Raw genomic sequence first — 17,625 nt, forward strand, 5'->3', positions numbered from 1 at the left:
GTGTTAACCTTCACCTAGGCTGCTGGGGTCTGGCTGGGCAATTTGGAGAGTAGCCAGCCATATACCAGAGTGCAGATTTCAAATCAAGAGGTTTGTCATTACCTTGACATCTTATGTGCTTGCTTGACATTCATAGACTTGCATGGAAGAGACTGCCACTGTAAGCGCATATGGCAGTTTTGCTGCAGAAATTTGCATGAACTTTGTGAGCTTGTAATGATCAACGCACCAATTCTGCACGTGCTCAGTAACAGTGTTCCAGTCTTCACTCTTAGCTGTTCAAGTGAGGGCTCTTTCCCTCAGAAAATCCCAGCCCTCGTTAATCTCTTGGTACCACCTGTGGGATAGCCTTGCCATGCATGGCCTTGTGGAAGTCACCAACTTCTTAAAATGAAATCCCTTTTAAAAATCAGATCCTGTTTAAAATGTGGTCTGAGATGTTCCTTGCTACTCAGCAGGGATGGGGAAAGAAAATGCTCTGGAGCTGGTTGTATTCAGTTCTGTACCAGTGTCAAAGGAGCACAGGTAGTGTGAGGAGCCTGTGTGCCCAGTATAGTTTTAAGGTTTGGTATTGCAAAGAACTGGGGCTAGGGAACACCAGACATTTAGCACTTACACTAAAGCTTTGTTTTTAGTCCCATCCTGTCGCAAAATATTGGAATTTAAAATCACTCCATTATCTTCTTGTTTTTTCCAACTTTAAATCTGACCTGATTGTAGGAGCTGATACCGCTGAGGTCCGCTAGAGCTGAAACTAGAGCCTTATGCCATCTGACACTTTGGAGTTCCAGCTTTCAAATGGTGTAAAGCGCTAATCTCTAAATTTAGCAATTCATGGGATATTGGCTATTGAAGTAATATGGGAAGGACTGCTTAGCTGGAGGAGCAACACACAGGTTTTCAGGAACAGTAACATTCTCCAGAGGCTGCACCTGGGCCAGCAAACAGAAAATAAAATGTTGATCTCTGATTACTGTGCACAGCCTTTGGCTACCACCTTCTAAAGCTGTTTGGCACATGTTGTAAATGGAGACACAGAAGTGATGGAGAAGCCCTGAAAGTCAAGGTTTCTGATGGAATTTCAGCATAACCGTCAGGGAGCAGCAGCAATGCTGCGTGGGCCAGTATGATGATTTACCTTTCCTTTAGGTCTGCCTGTTTAAAATCTCTAGACGACGCAGCATATAACTTCTCATTGGAGAGACAACCCAGGCCACTTGAACCAAGTCCCTTTTGGGTTGTAACTGGTGCTTGAAAGACATTCTCCTCAGTGACCGTATGTATTATGATCAATGTGTTTTTTTTCCGCAGCTGTAGATAGTGACTCGGGCAAAGAAATTGACTGCCAGTTATGTGGTGCCTGGTTTGAAACCAGAAAGGGGTTATCGAGTCATGCTAGAGCCCACCTGAGACACCTGGGAGTGAATGATCCAGATGCTAAAGGCTCTCCAATTGATGTTTTAAATGACCTCATCCAAAATGAAGACTTCAAAAGCCGTCTTTCCTCTCTCCTCCCTAGTGAGAGAAAATCATTAGTGGAGGCTGGGAGCTCGGACAGACCCAGCCCAAAGAGCACAGCAGCAGTACCTGCAACAGACATGAAACAACCACCTCCACCAAGGCCTTTGGGCAAACAGCCAGCCATCCTCTCACCTCACTCCCTTCCACCTTCCAAGAAACTGAAGCCACAAACCCACAGGTTGTCAGCTGAGGCCAATCTGCAAAGAAAACAGGGCCTTTCCTCCAGCGCGTACTGGGCTTCAGATGCTGGGATGTCTCCACTCAACCTCTGTAGGTTCTCTCTCATCACTGCCTCCTCTTCCCTCCTCCTCTCCCCCTTGTTTACATTAAGCAAGGCCTGATGCCACTCTCTATTGAGCCTTCACCATTGTTTGGCTAACGCAGGGAACTGGGCATCGAGACTCCTGGGTTTTGTTCCCAGTGCTGGGATGGAGTGTGGCCCAGGGGACTGGGAGTCAGGACTCCTGGGTTCTGTGTTAGGGCAATAACAGAGAATAAACTGGGCTCTTGGTCGCACGCCCTTTAATTTTCCTTTTCCCCATAAAGTGCTCTCACACCACTTTTTGAGACAGCTTCTGTGTCCATCCTCAGCCAGGCACACACACCACGTTCCTACCTCAGTCCTGAGTAGCTAAAGAGCCCAGCCCCTTCCCTTCCCAGGTAACACCAGGCACCCACTTGGGCACCATCCATTCAGGAATCCTTGAGTCAAACAGGTTCTGACTGCTTGACCACCCGGATCAGGGAGGGGAGGCCAGGCTGTTTGGTGCTCTCATGTTGCAGAACGCCTGTCGCCTTGTGCGGGCTGAGCTCTCTCAGTGCTGCTTGATACACAGAGACTGCTGCATTTTCTAGGGTACTTGGTGGCCTAACCTGTACAGTATGTCATGGTGACTCAGTGCCTGGACCCTGCTAGAAAGCCCACTGCTGGGTGTTTTCATCTTGGGTTGAAATTGCCCTGTCTGTCCTTGGCAGAGGGGGAATCAACCTCTCTTGTCCTTTCATTTCAGGCCAGCATTCATCAGGCCTTTGGCCTGAGTCTGGTCCCCGTTCTGGGCCGGGGGGAAGGGTACCTGTTTCTCTTCTCCCCTTACCTTGGTGCAGAGAAGGGGGCAGGTTCTGCTTTCCCCTTCAGATGGGGAGGGGTGATCAGGGACTGTGGCAAGTTTGTGAACTCTCTTCTCCATAAACTGGTGATTTAATGCTGACTGGCTGCTAAGCTTTCCCCCTTTCAAGCGGCCTGTAAGACGATGTGTAAGTTGCACCCGCTCATCGCTAAGCATTTACCTCCTGGAGATTGCATGGCTCAGACTGCAGCTTGCTTATGGTGGCAAAAAATATATACTGCGTCGTGTTACTCCTCTTGGTCCTTCCAAGCACACACTGAGAAATCAGGGTTTCCCGGATCACGCTGCAGGCAGGAGATCTGCAGAAGCCAAGAGGGGATGGGGTTAAGGATACATTGCATTTGAAGGAAGAGTGCTCAGCACTTTGATTAGCCAAAAGTGACAAGGACACATTTGGTTTAGCTGCTTGGTGGACAACAAGCCAGTGCGTGATACAAACCTGGGTTGCCAGGCTTACTGGACAGATCATTCCAGTGTCTGTGGGAAGGAGATTCAAACAAACGTGGAATGTATGTCTTCATCCGGGCTCTAGCATGCCTGCAGGTCCCCTTCCTTCCCTCAGCATTCAGCACACATAGACACCCACTTCTAAAGCCTTGGGCAAGCAGGACATTCACACAAAGGAAGACACTGAAGTGACTGTATTCTCCCAGGCCTCCTGGACCACAGCTCCTAGCAAGGCCTCTAGCCATAGCGGTTGCTGTGTCTAGGCTCACCGAGAGTGCCTGCTCTCTGCCCCGCCATCAAAGCCTGCCCTGTGCTCTGTCCTCCCTGCACTGCCCTTGCCTGTTGCATTTCCCAGGGATTGTTTGATGGTTTGATTCCTTTCATTGAGTTTGTTCCGGGATCAGCTTTGCCATTGTCTTGACTTCTGGCGTGTGGCGTGTTTGCTTTGTCCTGTCCTGTTGGGGGGGATGATCTTGCTAGTGTCCCAGTGCCCCGATGGCATAGGGCTGCGCCTGCCAGGTACTACAGTAAATGCACGTCTCCCCTCCTTGTTTCAGCCTCTGGATCGGAGCCTGTGAGGGACATCAGGTGCGAGTTCTGTGGAGAGTACTTCGAGAACCGGAAAGGGCTGTCCAGCCACGCCAGGTCCCACCTGCGCCAGATGGGGGTGACCGAGTGGTATGTCAACGGCTCCCCAATCGACACATTGCGGGAGATCCTCAAGCGCAGAGCTCAGCCCCGGGGTGGCACCACAAACCCACCAGCCCCAGGGCAGAAAGCCATGACCAAGACCGTCATCGGCAGCATGGGATCGCTGGAGCCTCGCAGCCCAGGAGAGATTCACGTGCCCTCCATGCCCAAAAAGGTCCAGCAGCCAGGAAATCCCATGGGACACTCGCCTACCTCCTCCCCTCCCCCAACAGCCAGGAAGATGTTTCCAGGGATGGCCCCTCCCTCTTTTCAGAAGAAACTGAAACAAGACCAAATGAGAATGGAGATCAAGCGAGAGATGATATCTGGGAGCCTCCATGGTGAGCCCCATCCATCTGACAGGACCTGGTCTCCACGGGAGGAGATGTCCCCCCTGAACCTCTGTAAGTGTGAGCAGCAGCACTCCTGCTAGCATGATGGGGTGACTTTGACTTCAGTGATCACCTGCCATAGTAGGCAAGAGCTTGGGGGTAAACAAATCAGTGTTTGGGCACAGCAGGGGACTGGGAGTCAGGACTTCTGGGTTCTGTTCCCAGCTCTGCCACTGGCCACTTTGGGCACGTTGTTTCCCGATCTGTTAACTGGGGATCACACTTATCTCTCATGGGGGGTGACAGTGTTGGTAGCGTGGTTTGAGATCCTCAGGTGCCCCATTATAGGTGTGGCAGAATATTAGCAGCTGTTTAATCTACATGTTGTCCCAGTGCCTCCTTGCTACGGGGATAGAGGGCTGCAATAGCAGAGGTGTGGCTCGCCAGCCTTTGCTGTTAGATCTTCTGTGGTGTGCAGGTTGCCGGGGGGATGCCAGTCTGCACTGCCTGGTGAGCCTTCCAGTGGTGTGAAGGGGTCTGGCTGGATGCTGCCTGGGGACCCTAGGCACTCCCTTCTCTGTCTCTGCCCCCTGCAGCCTCCCGTGCTGACCCTGTGAGGGACATCCGGTGCGAGTTCTGTGGCGAGTTCTTTGAGAACCGGAAGGGACTGTCCAGCCATGCCCGGTCCCACCTGCGCCAGATGGGGGTGACCGAGTGGTCTGTCAATGGCTCACCCATCGACACGTTGCGGGAGATCCTCAAAAAGAAGTCCAAGCCCTGTATGATCAAGAAGGAGCCCCATGCTTCCAGCATTGAGCCCCCCAAGCCGATGTCAGAGGAAGGTGCAGCCCTCAAGTCCCCTGGGAAAATGCTGCAGGCCATGTCCCTCTCCCCGCTGGGTGGAAGGACGGGGAAGCCCAGCCCCAGTGGTTCCAGCATGAGCCGGGAGATCTCGCTCTCACCACTCACCAGCAAACCCCACGGGGGCTTCCTGACTCCACTCTCCGCCAAGCGGCCACTGCAGGAGGAGCGGCTTGGGGGCCATGGTGAAGTGAAGCAGAAGACCTACATCCAGACTGAGCTGCCCTTCAAAGCCAAGGCGGCTCATGACAAGCCCTCGCACACATGTAAGTGGGGGCAGGGGCAGGCAGAGAGCTGTGCCAGGGCTCCATCGTGGCGGGGGAGACAGGCCCTGCAGGGGCTGTGTCCCTTCACAGAGGGCCCAGTGGAGTGCCATGCCAGGGCTCCATCCTATAGGGAGGGATGGGCGGGTGGAGAGCCCTGCTGAGCTGTATCCCATGGAGAGGGGGACAGGTAGCACCCTGCTGGGATGTTAATGCTTTCCTTCCCACTTCCCAGCAGAGAGACTTCCTGCTTTGTTGTCTCCTCCATTGCTACCCCGTGCCCAGAAACCAAAGGGAGCATAAAAGGACTGAGGAGTCCGCTGCTCTGGGCCTCTGATCTGGTGCCACAAACCTGTCACGTCACAAGAGCAGCTTGTCTGGTACCGGAGGATATTCTGAGCCCTTACCCTGGGTACATCTATACTGCAGCCCTGCCCAGCACAGGGCATTGCACTAGCTCTGCTGGAGCGAGCGGCTAACCATAGCAGTGTAGCTGGGGAAGCATGGGCAATGGCTCACACTAGTCACTTGGATACAGACCTGCCCAGACCACCTGGTATGTGTCCGAATAGCTAGTCAGAGATGCCCACCTGTGCTATTTCCCAGCTACACTGCTATAAGAACTAGCCTGAGCAAAGCTAGCCCCTGTCTGTCTACCTGCCCTGGGAAGTAGCCTCCCAGCTGCAGAGCAGACCAACACCCAGAGGGAGCTGGCTGATCAAGCAGTGAGACCACCTCAGGGCACAGGCCGCAGGATTAGTTTAGCTGCCTCCCTACCCAGACGGGCCTGAAAACCCCCTGCAGCTCTCAGTGGGCTTTGACGGTGGTCTCTGGACACCGTGTAGCCAAAGTAGCGCAATTCACTGCTGGGCAGCCTGGGCTAGTGGTCTGTGACCCACAGAATGGCCAACGATCATCATGCAGCCCACTCCATCCCACAGCCCTCTGCAGATGCAAAGGATTGTGGGGAGTTGGGTCACGTGACAGATCCAGCCAATTTGTAGGTTACAGATGGTAAAGGGTAAGCTCCAAAGCAGATTCCACAGCCTGTGGAAATGCTATCGCCCCGCCCCAAACAGACACCACGGAGGAGGAGAAGGATTGGGGGGAGAGCCAGAGAGCAAGCAACTCCTTCCTGCTGCATCGTAGCACCCCAGTGTTTCTCTGCCTTCCAGCTGCTGGGTGGTGCCCTGCTGGCTGCCATCTGCTTCCCAGGCTCTCTGCAAGCTTTTACTCCCTGCTTTCTCTGTCTCCAGCCAGTGAAGCCTGCTGCGAGCTCTGCGGCCTCTACTTCGAGAACCGCAAGGCACTGGCCAGCCATGCCCGGGCTCATCTGCGGCAGTTTGGTGTGACTGAGTGGTGTGTGAACGGCTCACCCATCGAGACGCTGAGTGAGTGGATCAAGCACAGGCCCCAGAAGGCCGGAGCCTATCGCAGCTACATCCAGGGGGGCCGGCCCTTTACCAAGAAGTTCCGCAACTCATCCCACTCACGGGAGCAGGACAGCACAGGAAAGAGGCTGCCCCTGGGCCTGCAGCCAGGCACCATACCCCTGATGAGCAAGAGCCTGGTGGGCGAAATGGGGCACAGTGAGCCCAGCAAACTCCTGGATAGGGGCAGTGGTGGGGGTGGCGAGCGACCCATGGTCACCTCTCCGCTGTCACTGGTGAAGGTGGAGGAGCATCGCCAGAACATCAACAGTGAGTTGGGAGCCACCTCTTATTGCCCCTGAACTCACTGCCAAGCAGGAGCATGCAAACACCTTTACCCTGGGGACTCTCTGGGGGTGTTGTGGGCTGGCAAAGCTTGGGAGACCCTTGTCCAGAGCACCACCCCCAGGGAGGGAAGGATGAGCCCACAGACAGGCAGTCGGCTTCCTGTGTTTCCTGGTCCTCCCTCCCCAGCCAATCCACTGCGTGATGACACAGTTCCTGTTGGTGAGGGCTGGTGGGATCCATGGGCAGCAGGTGAAGCTAGCCCCCTGCCCCGCCTCTTCTGGCTGAGGCCATGCCCCCACTTGCTTCTCTCAGCCCCCCTGTGGACCCCAGGCGGGAGGGGGCTGGGAGCTTGGCCTCTCCCTGCATGGCCTGAGGCGGGGGGGGCTGAGAGCTTGGCCCCGGCCAGGACCACGAAGAAGTTCTCAGCCCTGGCCAGAATTCCAAGCTTGGAGCCCCTCCCCCGTTCTGCCCATGGGCCCGCCTATGGCGCCATGCTGTTCCACCCTGTAGTCCCATCCCCATTCCACCCCCACTCCACCTCTTCCCCCTGAGGCCACGCCCCCACTCGCTCCTTTTTGCCCCCCGTGGCCCTGAGCCCCCACCGCTGGGAGTGAGAACTCCTCCAGCCCTGAGGCCGTGGTGGGGGAAGATTTTTCCAGGGGCTCCAAATTGCCAGAGGCCCCTGGGCACAGGCCCCATGGGCCAGTGCAATAATCTGCCACTGCCTTTCCTCTCCCCCAGCCATTACGTACCGCCCATGGTGGGATCATACGGCCAGTCCCCTCAGATGGGAAGCAGGGGGGGCCATCGTAGGCCCTTGCAGCTCAGCATCAAGCTTGTAGCCTGGGCGGCATGTGTCTGCCAATGGTGCTGTGTTCTGAAGATGCTTCTTCTGCCCTAGAGTTTGAACGAAGACAAGCCAAACCCCCAGAGGCCCCCCTCTCCCGAGAGGAGGAGGCCAGCGACTTCCAGCAGAAAATGGAGGAAGCTCGCCAGCCCCCACCCAGGATGAGACCGGTGCCCTCGCTGGTCCCCAGGCCTCCGCAGACATCCTTGGTGAAATTTGTGGGTAACATCTACACCCTGAAGTGCAGGTATGTCTGCAGAGAGGGATCCATGCTTCCCCATGCGGAGTACTGGGTGGCACCCAGTCCACAGCACTCTCTCCTTGGGGGCATGGACTCCTGGCAGTGACTGTGCAGTACGTGTAGAGAGACCCCACCTACGTGTAGCATTTCACAGTGATTCCTAATGCCAGCAGCTGTCCCTCAGCCTGCCGTTAGTGCCTTTAGTCTTCGAGCCCCTTCATGCTGTGTAACTACAGCCAGTCCTGGCTATGGGACCCCTCTTCCTTTAAGGTCCTTCCTAGCATTTGCCATGTGTGGAGTTTAAGGTAACGTTTGGTTTCCAGAAAGGGCCATGTTTGTCTTTGTCTGGTGCTGAGGTCAGTGGTAGCTGCTTCCCCCAAGACTGGTTTCTCTGGATGCCTGACAGTCAATGCAAAGTCCTGACAGTTAATTAAACAACCTCCTCTGACGCACTGCGCACATCTGCATCCCCTTTCCTTAGAGTTTGCTCCTTAGGGTTGGGCTGCAGTGCCCAGAACAACAGGACTGGTCCCAACTGGAGCCATAATAGAATATTCAATGAGCGTCTCATCCAGGGTCTGACATTGTTCCCCCTTGCCCTCCCTTGCGTGCAGGTTCTGTGAGGTGGAGTTCCAGGGTCCTCTCTCCATCCAGGAGGAGTGGGTGCGACATCTCCAGCGACACATCCTGGAAATGAATTTCTCCAAAGCCGACCCCCTGCGCAGCGAGCCAGAGGCCCCCGAGGTGCAGGCCGTAGCTGAGGCTCAGTAACGGAGCCCGCTGGCCGGCATCCCTCTGCCCCTCTCTTGTACGAGCACATTTCCAAAGGAGCATGCTGAAGGACTCTGCTGCAGACGGTTACCAAGGGGAGGTAGCTAAATTCTTACAGCTAGGCTCTGCAGCCTCCCGGAGCCCAGCTTCTCCTGTGCTGACTCGCATAGCATGGGAGTGCCAGCGTTGAGCACTACGTGACGTAAGACATTCTCCTGGGGGAGACAACCCATACGGACTGGAGACGGGACCCCATGAAGCCGGCGAGGAGGCTGCTGCACAGAATCTTGACACACTTTGGACACGCTCCTGTCACGAAGGGAGAGTGTGAAATGAGACTCGTTTTCCCATCCAGGAAGGGGAGCTCCCTGCAGAAGGGGGATGATTGTGGGGATCCCTCTAATGAATGCAGATTAGTCCAGAGATTCTGGTCCCAGGGAGGGGAGTGCGTGTTTGCTCTGTTGCAATTCAGGTTTCGATGAGAATTGCAAACGTGACGGTCCATCAGGCCATCTGTAACAAGAGAGGGAGAGAGGAGAAAGCAACTCTGTCTGTGATGGTGAATGTTGTTAATTATGTATATGGCCCTAGAGTTAATTATATTCGATTCCTTAGACGATGATGAATTTAGTTCACGTAGATGTCAGAATCCATTCTTATTGGGTTGCGCTGCATGTTATCCATCCCTCTCCACCAGACAATACATCATTGGTCAACTTTATCCCACACATTAAATGGCAAGTCATGGATTTACTGATCCTCCACCCATCTCGTAATGTCTACATTCATTCTTTCCCTCCCTCCAACTTCTCGCTGTCCAGTTGTCATCCTAACCATTTCACTTGAGATTGTGCAGTGCCCCGCGGGTTCCTGTTGCTGTTAGCTTCCCGTGGCGGTGACCCACCACGAGCGGAAGGGGTAGCTTTAGGCTGCACGCTGCCTTCCTTTCCTTTCTTAGCCTTCAATTGTAGAATGTCTTAAGGTCTCCGCAGTGCGACCTCCTACCCCACCTGTCTGAAGGGTGGGTGTGTAAACTCCTGCCTGAGTTCAGGTGTGTAAATACCAGCCAAGCCTATCCCAGGAGGCGCAATGGCGGGCATGGGCTTCCAGGGTTCTTTGGGGAAGTGCTGAGTGCTACTAACACTTTTCCTGCCAATTCAGACTCCAAAACAGCAGCAGGGGCGGTCGCCAGCGCTCTCCAGGAGAACCTGGACTCTCTCCACACAGCCCTGCTCGCTGTTGCTTTTTATGTCTAGCTGCATAGAACCTCAACTTTTTTAACTCTAGTTTTGTGTAGAAATAACGAGCATTCATTTTTATTTGGAATCCCAAGCTGAGCAGAGCTTGGAAGGAATTTACCTTTTAACTTTTTTCATTGGGCATATTCTGGTTATTAATGTACCTAGGAATATGTAAATTAGATTAAACTTCTCTTCTGGAAACCAAGCCAAGCATCCTACAGTGTGTGCATTTATATTATCCAGACAGAAAGGAGTGGGAATCGGATGTTGTTTGCACAGAGGACCATCACAATTTAAGAGGCAAAATTCCTTCTGTGATGCTTTGATAGATAAACCCAGTTGGGCGTTTTCTATGAATTGTTACCTCTTAATTTACTGACCACAATAAATCAACTTGGGAAGATTCGTTTTTAGGAATTTCTGCTGATGTTTTTCCAAGTATCTTAGATTTTTGCACTAGCAGGAAATCGCCCTCCCCCTTACCCCCCATTACTGGTTCAGAATGGAATAGCTGCAGAAGGCAACATTCAAACCAGAGTCAGCAAAACCATGTAATTGTAATTCACATTTCTTCACTACAGCGATGGGCACCAATTTCAATTCACAGACTCTGATGCTAGAAGTAATGGCTATGACTGATCTGACCAGCTGTGGCCAGAGGCTGTAGAATTTTTCACAGGGGCTAGATAAAAGCATGTCTTCTAGACAGAGCTAATCTCATAAAAATCAATCATTAAACACCAGATTAAAACTGAATCTTTCCACTCACACGGTAACTGAGCTGCCCAGAAGGGAAGGGGTAGCATTGCCTCTGCCTACTGCAGGTGTCGGAAGGCAGCCAGCAATGAGGGTCCATCCATGGAGACTCTCCACGAGTTCATGCAACACAAAGCTAAGGCATATTCACGTTGCAAGGAGCTCAGAAACTGATAGGACTCCCTAGGAATGCTGGCTTCAGCCTCTGTGCATCTCATCAAGGTCAAGGCCTCCCTCCAGCCATGCAGAACAGACCAGAGAATTTCAGCCAGTGTCTCCTGTATTTTGTAGTTGAGCTGGAGCTTGTATTCTGCTGAGAGTTGGGATTGTCGATTCATCTCACCTGCTATAGGAAACCATGTCTGTTTTCTCTGCTGCTGCTGCCTCCCCCTCCGTGTGAATGAGTTGGGTAGAGAAAAAGTCAGGTCTGATTTCTCTGATCCCCTGTGGAAGCCCTGAGTGGAAGTGAACTGAGGCATTTCCCACCTTCAGGCCATGTGTATGCTTGGAAAAAAGGTGTAAAATCCTCGCAGAGGCAGGGCCAAGGTGGAGTGTTACCTGGGAACAGCTGGTCAAAGTGAACTCTTGAGCTGTGCCAGAGCCCTTGAGCACTTAACTCCAGAAAGCTTTGCAGCTTACCTCCCTCCCTGCTCCCTGTGTTCCACAGGCCTGTCCAGCTGCTTTCTTTGGAGAGGGCTGACTTTGGGCCCAGCAGGAGTTGGATTTGAATAAACCCTTTGGTTACCGTTACGTTGACCAGTCAGTTATGTTTTGGGGGGTTGCATAATTCTCCCTGCTGAGCCCCATTCTCAGAACCCCCCTGGACTTTTGTTAAACACACCAGGAAATACAGTGAAAGCCTTTGAAACTGTGAGCTTTGAGTTTTTCTTATTCCCTGTAGCTGTCCAAGGAAAGGATTTTATGGCATTGATTGTATGATTGTATTTTGAGGTCTTGTCCAAATCGCCTCCTTTTCCCTTTGACAAAACACAGAGAAAAGTCGTAAGGCTGGACAAGGCAGCATCTCTTCTTGCTGGAAGGTTACCAGTGTGGTAAGCAGCCTTAGTAGCGCCCCTGAGAGCTGGCCAGCTGTTACCAGCATTGGGCTCTTTGAAGCACACCCTCCTCCCCCATGCTGCTATGATAAAGGCAGGCTGAAGATGGAGTTGATGTGGTGGCTGAGCCTCTCTTCAGGTGACAAGGAGGGGAGGAGAATGACACATTAGGGAGCAGAGTAGCAGCCGTGTTAGTCTGTATTCGCAAAAAGAAAAGGAGGACTTGTGGCACCTTAGAGACTAACCAATTTATTTGAGCAAATAAATTGGTTAGTCTCTAAGGTGCCACAAGTACTCCGTTTCTTTTTACATTAGGGAGCGTGTGGCCACAGCAACTAGGAATTCAGAGCCCAGCTGGTGGGCAGGACCTGCCAAATCAGATAGGAGGGGAGCTAGTGCTTGTGCTGGCCCAGGCAAATCAGGGCATCTTTTGGGAGCAGAAGAGAGGCCCGGCCGTGTGATAGGTTGAGGTTGCAGAGCTGCAGCCTGATACCACCGTGTTCACTTTTTTGGTAGAGCTGAGCTGTTCAGTTTGCAACCTCCAGTCACCGAGGAAATAGCCTAATCTCCTCCGAGCTACCCAACAAAACACTCCTCCAGGGATTCCAGCCGGAGCCCCTTTCTAGAATCCCTCAGCACACCATTGTGCCACCTGGGTCCTCAGGCGTGGGGGGGACAGGTGTTAGCAGTCCCAAACTGTGGGGTGGGGGTGTTTTACCTTTAAACGCAGCCAGCTGATGAAGGGGTCTGTATCGCTACCTTCTGCTTAGTGATCAAGACCAAGCTGTGCTCTGGGTACCCTTCGCTTGCTTTCAACAATTAAAATCCAGGCCTCTTGCACAACAAAACCCAGTGTGCAGCTGCACACCCTGGCTGGAGTACGTGACAGACTCCAGCGCCGCTGGCTGTGCAGCTGCTGTAGGGGTGGAGATGATCAAAAACCAGAGAAGAGTTTGCATCTCACTGCACTGCTGCAGCCAGGGCATAGGGGACCCAACAGGGGCCGCAGCAAATCCCCTGGAGTTTGGCAGGAGAAGCCCAAGACAGCCCTCAGTCTGGGAAGGGGGGGTAGGTGCAAAGGCTGAAGGGAGCAGCTGTGGCAGGGGGTGAATGGTGCAAGCAGAGATGACCTGTAACTCTTGATGAGGGGTGTCACAATTTAAAGGTTGGGGGATGGCCCCACATGTTGCCTCTGGTCTTTTCCCAATCCCCCACTGCCTCCCACACGCTCTCCATGCTGGCACCACCTTGCCCCCAATCCTTTCACAGCTCCTGCCCCATTTCTCCCATTGCCTCCCTGTTGCGGACACAGCGCAGGCTGGGGTGGGTTCCAGACACCTCCCGCCGAGCAGATAGCTGCAGCTGCGGGTGAGGAAGGGACGGGACTCAGAGGGCTTCCCTGCACCCCCCTGGCCATGCTGCACTCCCACCCCATCTCTCTTCCTTCTCCAGGTGCCTCCTAGCAGGGCTCAGGGGGAGCCCTAGAGACTAGTGCCTTTCCTCAAGCACGCTCAGCTCAACTCTCACCCTGGCAGAAATCTGGGGTGGGGAGGGTGACTCCCTCCACCAAGTGTCACCTCTGGGTGTAAGGCAGGGTTGCAAAGGGGCAATTGGGGCTTGTGCAAACTGAGTGGGTGGATGGACAAGAGGGGGAGGTGCAAAAAAGTATCCGAGGAAATATCATTAAAAGAGCAACCGACAGACTTTCTCAGGGAACTCCATGTTCTTCTTCGAGTAGTGTCCCTATGGGTGCTCCACGCTAGGTGTCTGTGTGCCCCTGCACCTCTAATCAGAGATTTTTGGTAGCAGTGTCCTGCTGAGGTGCAGGGGGGGGGAACCCCCCTCACTTCCTTCTCTGCCGGCTTGGGCCTGGGACAGAAGGAGCAGTTGTCCCTTCCTTATCTGTGTCATTAGCAAAAGTTGTGGTGGTTTTGTTACCTTTGTTCTCCCTAAAAGTACTCAGGCTAGTGTTTTGTTTTTTATTTTATTTTATTCCTTTGGTTGAAAAAGAAAAGAGAAAAAGGAAAAGCACTTCACTTTCCTTCCCTGGCTGGGGGCTTCCCCCCCAGGCATCTGGTAGACTCAGAATTATTTTCTTTTTCAGTTAAAAAAAAAAAAGTAAAGACGACGTTCTTCTGCATATTCCTCCCTGCTAGAGGACGAGACCCCTGCCCAGGGGCTTGCCTGGCTCTCTCTGCTCCAAGCCGTGCCTCTCCTGCCAGGCCAGACGCTCACTGTGCCTGGGAGACCCTCACAGAACCGCTTTACCTGCCACATCTAAAACGGCAGCCTCACAGGAGCTGGGAGCTGAAGTAAAAAATCCTCCCTATAGAGAAAACACTTCAGTCTGCAGAGGACTCGGGTGGGTGGTGACCCCGGCTTGTCCCTGGAGCCTTCACTTCAAAAGGGGTCGAGTGGTGAAGAGGAGGAGAGAGAGAGAGAAAAGAAGAAGATGCAGCCACCAGCAGAATCCCCCTGGAAAGGCTCCTCCTAGCAACTGGCCAGCCAGGGGGTGTTCCCCAGTGCGGCCGTCTGGGCACCGATCCCCGAGCAACTGGCCAGCCAGGGGGTGTTCCCCAGTGCGGCCATCTGGGCACCGATCCCCGAGCAACTGGCCAGCCAGGGGGTGTTCCCCAGTGCGGCCGTCTGGGCACCGATCCCCGAGCAACTGGCCAGCCAGGGGGTGTTCCCCAGTGCGGCCGTCTGGGCACCGGTCCCCGAGCAACTGGCCAGCCAGGGGGTGTTCCCCAGTGCGGCCGTCTGGGCACCGATCCCCGAGCAACTGGCCAGCCAGGGGGTGTTCCCCAGTGCGGCCGTCTGGGCACCGATCCCCGAGCAACTGGCCAGCCAGGGGGTGTTCCCCAGTGCGGCCTTCTCGGTAGGACAATAGCAGCAGAGGAACCTCCTGCTGTGAGCTCAGCTGCTGCACAGTTCCGCAGGGAAGCTCTGGAAGCTGAAAGCTGAGAAGGGGCGCCCTGCTGTGAGCTGGCCCTGCTCTGAGCTCTGCCCTTGGCTGGGACAAGGGGCTTCTGTGAGCTCTGTGCCGCTCTGAGCTCTACTCTGGGCAGCTACTGCACCACCAGGGCACAGTAAACGTACCAGCTCTAAAAGAGCAGCAGAGAGAAACCCTTTGGTACCAGATGCAACAAAACTCCCATCTGGGAAGTGTTCTGCACCTTCCCACCGTTGATACCGATTACAGACACTCCTCTGGGGTTCCGGATGAGCCCATGGTAGCACAGGTGCTCTGATACTCTGGAGACCTGTGGCCGCAGTACCCAGGGAGCTGTAGCTCACGAAAGCTCATGCTCAAATAAATTGGTTAGTCTCTAAGGTGCCACAAGTCCTCCTTTTCTTTTTGTGAATACAGACTAACAGGGCTGCTACTCTGAAAATTACCATACCGTCTCTAAAAAAGTGGCACCAACAAACTTTTTGTACTGGGCAAAACTCTCATTTAGGGCATGCTCTGCCCAACTATCAGTACTGACAATGTACCACGGACCCTCCTCTGTGGTACCAAATGAACCCATGGTACTGCATGAGCTCTGGTACCCTGGAGACCTGATGTTTGGGGAAGAACCACAATCCCCATTACTTGGTACCAGGACCCCGGTATTGAGCACATCCCGGCACCCAGAATCGCTCTTAGCACTGGGCTATATACTCCCAATATCCCAGTCAGCGGCACCCTTACCCACTGACGAATCTGACACTGGCCAGGAGGAGATCATTCCCTGGTCCCTCAAGGTGGCCCACCACCACACTACAAAGGTCATCCCCAATTCCATCATGCCAATCGCCCATGCCTGCCTTCCTGCCTCTCCCTCCCAAGGCCATATTGTAACTCTTCGGGTATATACACACACATGGCGCGACCGTCTCCGGTGTCTCTCAGGGAGAGTCCACCAGATGGTTTGCTACAGCCTGGAACCTGAGCCAGGGCTGGAGAGCACCTGAGCGAGGACACGAGAAAGCTTTTTCAGAACAGGAAAGAAGGGGGAAGAGGGGGGGACCACACCTGAAGAGGAAGCTACCTCTTCAGCACACTTCTCCTCATCTCTCCCAGATGAGACTTTGCTGCCCACCCCTCATCACAAGGTGAAGATTTAAGAACTTTCTGGCTCTTACCAAGAGAGTGGCAGACGAGCTGCAGATTCCCTTACAGGAGGTGGCGGATACACATCACAGGTTGGTGGAAATTCTGCACACTACCTTCTCATCTAGAACTGTCTTCCCAATTAATGAGCTGATTCTAGATCCTACCAAAATCATCTGGCAGAGCCAGCCTCCATCACACCAATCAGCAGCAGAGTGTAAACAAAAACAACTCTACAACCCCAAAGAGGCAGACTTTGTTTTTAACATCCGCAACCCAACTCCATCATAGTGGATGCGGTGAATGCATGAAGCAAGCAACATAATGCCTAGTCAATTCCATGTGATCAGGCTTTGCAAGATGGCATATTCATCGACAACTTTACTGTTTAGAGTCATAAATTACCAAACTGTCATGGCCAAAACAATTTTGTTAATCTTGGGAAACCCAGGATGTTTCTGAAACGTTACTGGAAACGCAAAAAGAACAGATTCAGACCATTCAGTCTTAGAGAAGGTCAGTTAATAGCCAGACCAGTCCTAGAGACACCACTGGATGTAGCTGTTAGAGCTGCCCACCCAGTCTCCATGACAGTGGTACTGAGGTGGGTTGTGGGGGTTTTTTTTGTTTGTTTGCTACACCTCTCTAGATTGCCCAAAGAGCTACAGACTTCCAATTTGAAGGGCCAAACTCTTTGCGGAGAAGACAGATTTTCTCTTCACATCCTGAAGGATTCTCAGACCGCACTACACTCCTTAGGAATCTACACTGTGGAACAGAAGAGAAGATATACTTCTCAACCACACCACAGATCACAATCTTCTCAGTACTCACCATCTCTGTGCTGTTATGAGCCATAGTGTAAGAGGCCTAGGGCTCAAAAGTGAGAACAGTCTGCAACCCAGTCCATGATCTCTCAAACTGCCTCTTATAAGCACTTTGATGAGCTGGTTGGGGGCCTGAACAATGATACCTTACAGCATCAGCTGCCATCTATACACCTGTCACGCCACTCAGAAGTCACCTTGCCTTACTTCACAGCAGTTAGGACCAGCTCTAGAGCAAAGAGATTGATCTCTAGCCCTGAACTTACAGGGTGCCTACTTCCATATCTCAATACAACCATCGTACAGGAGATTTCCTACTGCTTATCTCTGGGGCAGGATCATTATAGGTACAGACTGCTCCACGCAGGGTAGACTCCAAGGTTCACTTCATTGTAGTGGCATACTAACCCCAGTACAGTGACTGGACTTTATCAGCACCGACCTGATGCAGTACAAGCGAGAGCACTCCTCTCACTGCCCACATTCACCACCCTGCGACACATGTCTCCCTAATATGCTGGGTAGCTCACCTACACAACAACAAGATTCAGGACAAATGGCCTTCCACAGAAATGACCTTCCATATCACTCTTTTGGGGCTAGGGGCTGTCAGGAATGCCTGTGCACAAACTCTGCCTTTCATCAAAAACAACAAACAAAGGTTATGCTGGACTTAATGTGACCTGTATATTTTGTATAAACTGCCAAGGAGCTGCCAAATCTCCCTCCCTCTACAAGACAGCACTCACATTGGAATTGATGTACCCGTCACAATGTGCTCATCTCAGCTGTCTGTCTACAAGTGATACAGAACGGAATAACCAACGGT

At 53.0% G+C, this 17,625-nt stretch overlaps 2 protein-coding genes across 12 annotated transcripts in view; both read left to right on the plus strand.

Annotated features, from left to right (window-relative positions):
• Positions 1–10,476, plus strand: part of WIZ (WIZ zinc finger) — a 158,330-nt gene extending 147,854 nt beyond the window's left edge. For 10 of the 11 annotated variants that reach the window (XM_073319238.1, XM_073319237.1, XM_073319240.1 and 7 more), the window contains 6 exons: positions 1,312–1,791; positions 3,653–4,189; positions 4,714–5,244; positions 6,498–6,941; positions 7,861–8,053; positions 8,662–10,476. In XM_073319238.1, the coding sequence (XP_073175339.1) occupies positions 1,312–1,791; positions 3,653–4,189; positions 4,714–5,244; positions 6,498–6,941; positions 7,861–8,053; positions 8,662–8,818 (2,342 nt within the window). In that variant the 3' untranslated portion in view covers positions 8,819–10,476. The remainder of the gene's footprint in view (positions 1–1,311; positions 1,792–3,652; positions 4,190–4,713; positions 5,245–6,497; positions 6,942–7,860; positions 8,054–8,661) is intronic. The other variant, XM_073319242.1, reaches the window with a different exon arrangement.
• Positions 9,297–17,625, plus strand: part of LOC140901044 (uncharacterized) — an 88,244-nt gene continuing 79,915 nt past the window's right edge. Inside the window, exons 1-2 of the mRNA XM_073319212.1 lie at positions 9,297–9,377; positions 14,365–14,748. Of these exons, the coding sequence (XP_073175313.1) occupies positions 9,297–9,377; positions 14,365–14,748 (465 nt within the window). The remainder of the gene's footprint in view (positions 9,378–14,364; positions 14,749–17,625) is intronic.

Source organism: Lepidochelys kempii, chromosome 20, assembly GCF_965140265.1.
Source record: "Lepidochelys kempii isolate rLepKem1 chromosome 20, rLepKem1.hap2, whole genome shotgun sequence".
Lineage (NCBI taxonomy): Eukaryota > Metazoa > Chordata > Testudines > Cheloniidae > Lepidochelys > Lepidochelys kempii.